We start from the raw sequence: 6,966 nt of genomic DNA, 5'->3' as shown, positions 1-6,966 counted from the left end.
GGCTGCAGGAGGGTGGCGGGGCACCGTCCAATCACTGACACTCTGGAGGGAGAAACACAGGTTAGTGACCATGATCATCTGACATGAGATGATTATCCGAATGAGTCAGTTACCTGGTTAAACAGTTCAGTCCATCGTCTCTCAGGAAGGCAGGATCCAGCCGATGGCAAACGAGATGCGGCCCAGACCGTCCCTGATGCAGCAGCCGCAGCGAGCAGGCAGGAGACCGATCCAGGTCAGAGAAACAGTTCAGAACCGGACAGCTCCGAGAACCACCAGTCCTTAGCCTGACCAGGGGTTCTGATCCGATTGAGAACAGACAGATCCAGGGTTCCAGGAATCCACAGCGAGTGAAGGCAGGTTCAGAGTTCTATGACTCCAGCAGCGAGCTCAGACAGAGGAAGACAGGCAGACTTAGTGGTAGAGAGGAACATAGACAAGACATGGTACCAGTATAAATGGCGAAATTTAAACTGGTCTCCTCCTAGGATCCAGGCTTATGGACTAAAACTGACCTCCCCCGCGTTCTGAGCCAAAACCCTGAGGGCTCCGCGGAGAAGAGCTGGGACACAATCAGGACACAGGAGACAAACCATAAACCCTCTAAATCCACTGGCCTCCGGGGACGGGGACATGAACCAGGGACTTAACTAAAACTGATGAAACAAACATTAATAACTAAGAATACACCAATAAGTAGCAGGCATATGAACAAATAATTATCTGGACTGAACCGTATATGTAGCAGAGGGAGCAGGTGTATAACATAACTGATTAGAGAGCGGGGAGGGAAACGGCAGGTGAATGGAATAACCAGGTTATAAAGCCATCATGACACTTTATCCAATGTCGATAGTTTGAAAATGCACAGACTACCATCAGTTCTGAATTAAGCTTCAGTTAAAACAGACAAGAAAATATGGTTCCTGGTTTCTCTTGCGGTGCCGCCAGGCATTACAAGAATCAAGGGTAATGAGAGTCCAGTAATAAGATTACAGTGGAGGATTTCTTTCTCTTCTGCTGTGGTTTGCTTCTGGGTCATGATTCCATTTGGTTTCAAAGGGCTGAGATTCATACATGCTGGCTGTGAGCAAAGTGTGGCTGGCAAGTAATCCATATGAAATTCAGTTATTTCTCAATATTTACTTGGGTTGTGTGGAGGTGAGGGCATCTCCGTCTCTACTTAGAACACAATCACTGCTAAGCAAGCCCTAAATTAAGTTTTAGCCTTTTGATTCACTGAGTTGTTTCCACCTTTTCTCTTCATCCCCACTCTGTTTGAGTTTTTTTGCACTGAAAAAAATTCAGACCTACATAAATAATTTCTTGCTTGAATTGAGACATGAAACGATAATTTACATTTAAAATAAGAAAAAAACCTAAAGCATTGTCTTATTCCAAGTGCATATTATCTAATTATCTCATTTTAAAATTAAAAATGCTCACTCCATTGGCAGATCATCTTATTTACACAAATTAAGAGTAAATTTAGATTTTTTACTTATTTCTAGATGTTTTTTGCAGTCTAGACCTTCATCTGGTTTAATGATCCAGAAGCAACATAACAGGCTTAAATATTCAGGTTCTTACAGATTGATTTGATTAAAACATACATCATACATGCTATAGAATAATATTGGTAGCATTTAAAAAGGATTGTAACTAGGAGTAATGATTTGATACTCTGAGTAAATTCTGTGATATTTGATGGTTTGAAATAAAAAATAAAAGTGGACATGTTGTCTCAGAACTGGATGCAAGGACAGACAGGAGACTGTGATTCTTTTTGTTGATTTTACTTTTTGTTTTACTTTTTGTTGACTTTAGTGGAAAAACTTCTAGAGACAGGAATAAAATAAACAACTGGAGAGGATGAAGAAGAGAAAAAGCTAAACTAAGAGAGAGCAGAAGAGGCTGAGGGGGACAGAGGCAAGGCAGAGTTCTTCTCATGGAGATTGACAGTTTTATGTTTTGTTTATCTTATCTTTTAACTTTAAGTTTTCATTTATTTTATTTCCATTTTGTGGTTCTAGTCATATTTGATTGCATTTGAGTTCTTTTGTATTTCTTGTTTGCCCTCTTGTGTCAGTCTCTTTTTCCCTAGCTCCCTTCTAGCTTCCTCTGTCTACTTCTGCTCCCAATCTGCTTGTGAAATTCAGCTTGATTAAAAGCAGAACTCACAAATACTCAAGGGGTTTTTTCACAGGAAAACAGGCAAAGTGTTACAATTGTTAGCAAATAAAGATTCATAAAAAAAAAAAAAATCACACTACTACCAAGAATCCAAAGTTTCATTCAAATAATATTTCAGTATAAATAGATCAATAACCCAAAAACCTTTACAACCAATTTATAAGAAAACTCAAAGTCTCAATTTATATCTGCAAAAAACAAACAAAAACAACCATAATGACTGAAAGTCCAAAACCATCAGTTCTTTTTATTTCTGATAATAATGTCCAAACAGGATTTCCATATGCTCCAAACCCAAAGTACAATCCTGGAAGAGTTTAAGTCCAAACTCCTTTCCAAAACGAAAAATCCAAACTCTGACTGTGTTTTATCTTTCTTCATTATGTTTGACTTTTTTTTGAAGAGACAACCAGACAAAAACTCCCGCTGCTCAGACCTATCAGTGAGCGTCTTCCTCACCTGTCGAGCCGTGCGCGCTGACGCACAAGCCCCCTTTTTATTAAGAAATTTCTCAACACCAAAACAACCCAGCATATTAATTCCCATCATCATTTTTTAACCAGTGGAGATTTGAAATAATATATCTAATGAACTAACTGTTCTACAAGACAGTTTGTCATCGGTACACTTTAATGTACTTACTGAAAGAGAAAAATAACATAGTAGTTATGTTACATGCTGATTAGTCTGGTCTTTGATTCTGTCTACCATATCAGTGTATTCTCATTATGAGTTCGTATGAAATTTGGACATTTTTTTCGTTGTATGCGCATCTGACGCACCATTCACGAATATAGAATCTAAATTACAATTAGCCCTAACCCTGACCCTGAGATATAAAACAGCAAGCAACGTAGTTAGAGACATGAATAAGTGATGATTGCACTGTTCTTCCCAGTTTACGTCCGTCCGCAGATCTGCTTTTTTTTTCTGTCTGCCAGCGCATTGCGCACTGATGTGGTTTTTTGAGGAAAAACGTCCAAAACGTACGAAATAGTGTGCATAACTTTTCGTACGATTTCATACGAACTGATAATGACAATATGTTACCCATATATGCACCTCATGGTCAGTCACCGTTTGCTGGTTCATCGTCATTTCTCTGCCCTTCTTGTTAGTATTCCTGTTTTTTTTTGTGGTTTCAGTGGATTTATATTTTTTTGATTTTTGCTTCTGTTCCAACCCTTTAAATTAGACCTGCAAGAAACTCCCATTCAGCTTCAGTCTCTGAATTTGGCTCCTCCTCTGTAACGTCCACCAGCCGTAGAGTCCAGGATGGAGCATTTTCTATGTCATAAACTAAAAAAGTTAAATAAATAGCTGGATAGATAGATATAATGTCATGTTTTTTATTGGATTTAGAGAAGGCTATATAAAGGCTTATATTAATTTCTGGTTTCAAGTGGAGCTTTTTTTCCTCTTTAACAACAGTTACCTAAAATAAAAAAGTAAAAGACTTTTGCCACAGTCCTTCATAGTAGTATCAGTTTTATACAGAAATTGAGGAATTACATTTTTACATATCTAATAATTGTTTGGGGTTTTGTTGGCTAAGGAGGTGGGGGTTCGTGAACGCCTCTTTGTTCAGTCTAAGGCATGATTTTGGTCAGGACATTTCATCCTCTTCTCCTGCTGTTGGTGGTCGGATTTTATAGCAGCGTTCTGTCAGTCTGCCCCAGGGCAGCTGTGGCAACAAAGTAGCTCACCACCATCAGGTTGTGAAAGCTCTTTGAAGTCCTCTAACTCAACATAGAACTGCAGAAGTAGAGGGTATTAAAAGTTTGAGATAAAACCTGTAAAAAAGTGTTTGAACAGAAACTGGCTGAAACTGCTCTGCTATTATAGGGGGCATCCCTTTAATACCAGAGTTCAGCTGTTCCAGTTTATAATAACCTGATTAGATGCAACATGAAGGTGGGTCATTGACAGGAGTCTGTAACATATTAAAGTAGATTGCTTGCTTGATGCTCAGGTCCATTTGTGACCAAGTTTTCCTTGTTTACATTTATTGGCTAATTTAGAGCATTGGTGATGCCTCATGAACGGTGAAATGGGAAGAGAAGATCTTTGATGATGAGGACAGGTTTTTATGTTAAAAATTAGAAAAAAAATGGTTTTATTTTGAGAAAAGATAATGTTTAAAATAGAGTGTGAATTTAATATAAAACATTCTTTTCAAGCTAGAGAATATTTCTAAATATTTAAAGATCTAATTCCCGAGGTATTGATTCCCCTTTGCTTCACATTTCTGATGTCATCCTGCTTGAGTAACTTTGGGATATATTTAGATATCTCCTCATTTTATGAATGAATAAAATCTTTAAAACATTAATTCCTTAAAGGTTATGATTAACAAATACTTTTTATATTCTACCCCATTTCAACTAATTTGCCTTTTATGAAATAACACTGACTGAAGTGAGGAAACCTCTAGCGAAGCACAAAGGAAACCCCACGTCAGGGAGCTGTGCTCTCTCTGGTCAGACTGTTTGAAAGAGTCAATCTGGTAAGACTTAGGAGGAAATCCACTCGCTTTCTCAAATATAGAACTGAAATGTTGATCCGGATGCTTCAGTCCGTCCAGCCGGTCTCAAGGTCGATGTCCAGGATCAGGGGCTTGTTAGAAATCAGTCAACAAAGACTGAAGGCTAATTGCCTGCTTAAGTGAACAGGAAGAGGGGAAACTAAGCAAGGTTTTTATTTTCTGGACCTGGATTATGCACCTTTGCTTCTGGCTAATGTCATCTGATTGTCATATTTAAGTATATTTCTAAGGCTGGTCAGTGATTGCACATCAAACACACCGGCAGAAATCTACTTTTTAAATCTAAATGCAACAGGGGACTGAAAAGCCTTTATCAATAGATAAAGGGATCAACTTGAGCTTTTTGAACTCTTAAAGAGAGGTCATATCTGATCATAGGCATTCATTTAAAAAACATCTATCAGGGAAAGGATTACTTGATACGATACGATAAAAAGAAATACAAAGAACAGCATTTGGTTTGCATTGCTTTTTTACACGCTTGTTGGTTTGTTAACTGTAATGGGTGAATTTCCATATAAGGTTATCTGTACCCCTATGTATGGCTTTCGGAAGCCCACCTTGGATTGCTTCTTTGCTCAGTGTGCAGGCGTGTGTCTTACTCTCCATGTATTCACAGCCCGTGCGCTTTCCTTATCAGCAGTCTGAAGCTTGCATGCTCAATCGCCTGATTTGTCGAGGGTGACTCCAAAAGATTCTGATAGGCACTCCACCAATCACCCAGTTGATCTAAAATATCGACCAGCCACAAAAAGTCATTACACACAATAATGGCGGGCGGGACCTTGAAGATGTGACTTAATTAGGTTTCAAATGGTTTCAAAAATGCCTTCAAATCTACTCCCCCAGAGACTGAAATGCTCCTGGCTTTCTCTCAGTGATTACAGGAATAGAAAGTAAGGTACACAGGCACTGACGATGCCGCTGCTTTTACGTAAAGGTGATAGCAGCACTACAGAAATCAAAGATTATTTTATATACATGAATATTTTGCAATCATTCTTCTGCTACTTTTTAACTTGTTCATCTTCTTCAGGCTATGCTCTTCCTTTGACTTAACCAGATGGAAAGCATAGAGAGCTGTAAACTGTCTAATAAAGATCTAGTGAAGCAAATGTTGTATTTTCCTAATGAAAATTTGAATGTGACTGAATGCAAAGGGTTGTCTAGGCCAGGGATCTGCATCCTGCGGCTCCCGAGCCTCATATGGTTCTTTGGACCGTCTACAATGGCTCTTGATAGTGGCTAAAAATTACATAAAGGACTAAATAATGTGCTATAAGAACAAATACGAGTCTTTGATGCTTTTGTGAGTTTTATAAAAAATTTTCGGAAAGCACCAGGAATAAGTTTTGAGAACGATTAATCCCATAACTAGCTTGGAAACTAGGTGTTTTATTATCATTATTATTTTTTTTACATCATTACCCTCAGAAAAAAATCAATGCTTCTGTTTTATGAATCGTTAATGTTTTTTATTATTTTAAAAGCAAAAAATCCAAAAAAGTTCTTGGATATTTAAAATGGCAACACTTTTCTTATGGCAGATATATAACAAAAATAATATACGTTTTTTTGTTTTTTTATATAAAAAAAAAATCATGTAATATTTTGCAGTTTTAAATGAGTTTTAATTAGCAGCACTCAGAGCAAAATGGTTCTTTGGAAATGAAATGTTGCAGACACCTGCTCTAGGCTTAATGCAGCTACACTGATTTACAGCATTGAAAGAGATTATTTAATGGCTGTCGTTGGTCAATGAGACAGTTAACCGTATTTCACATGTGTCTCATTACAGAAAACAAAGATTTCTACATATGATAAGATGTGGGAGTTTATGAGCAGTCGGAGACACTCGGTGATGGTGAAGAACATTGAGGAAGGCATTCACCGTGTGCTCACCTCTGACTACGCCTTCCTCATGGAGTCTACCACCATTGAGTTTGTAACACAACGCAACTGCAACCTTACGCAGATTGGGGGCCTAATCGACTCCAAAGCTTATGGCGTTGGAACACCAATCGGTACGTACATATACCACACTATATAGCATTAAATTGAGGGAATATAATAAATAATTATTGTACTTTAGTGGTCTAATACTAGTCGATAAAATAATGATTACAAAATATTTTAAAAGCGCTGATGCAGGTTTTGTTGTTGTTTTTGTGTCCGTATTTACTCGATACATATTACATTATTCTTATTTATGCAATAAGATTAGACAT

At 37.8% G+C, this 6,966-nt stretch overlaps 1 protein-coding gene across 1 annotated transcript in view; it reads left to right on the top strand.

Moving 5' to 3' along the window:
- LOC107103501 (glutamate receptor ionotropic, kainate 2) overlaps positions 1 to 6,966 on the top strand; it is a gene marked incomplete at its 5' end in the record, with an annotated part of 137,989 nt that overhangs the window by 68,362 nt on the left and 62,661 nt on the right. Inside the window, one exon of the mRNA XM_015403221.1 lies at positions 6,537 to 6,762. Coding sequence (XP_015258707.1) covers positions 6,537 to 6,762 — 226 coding nt within the window. The remainder of the gene's footprint in view (positions 1 to 6,536; positions 6,763 to 6,966) is intronic.

The sequence above is a fragment of the Cyprinodon variegatus genome, unplaced genomic scaffold, assembly GCF_000732505.1.
Source record: "Cyprinodon variegatus isolate N-32 unplaced genomic scaffold, C_variegatus-1.0 Scaffold1467, whole genome shotgun sequence".
Classification (NCBI taxonomy): domain Eukaryota; kingdom Metazoa; phylum Chordata; class Actinopteri; order Cyprinodontiformes; family Cyprinodontidae; genus Cyprinodon; species Cyprinodon variegatus.
The sequence above is the reverse complement of the archived record's forward strand: the minus strand, read 5'-3'. Positions and strand labels throughout refer to the sequence as shown.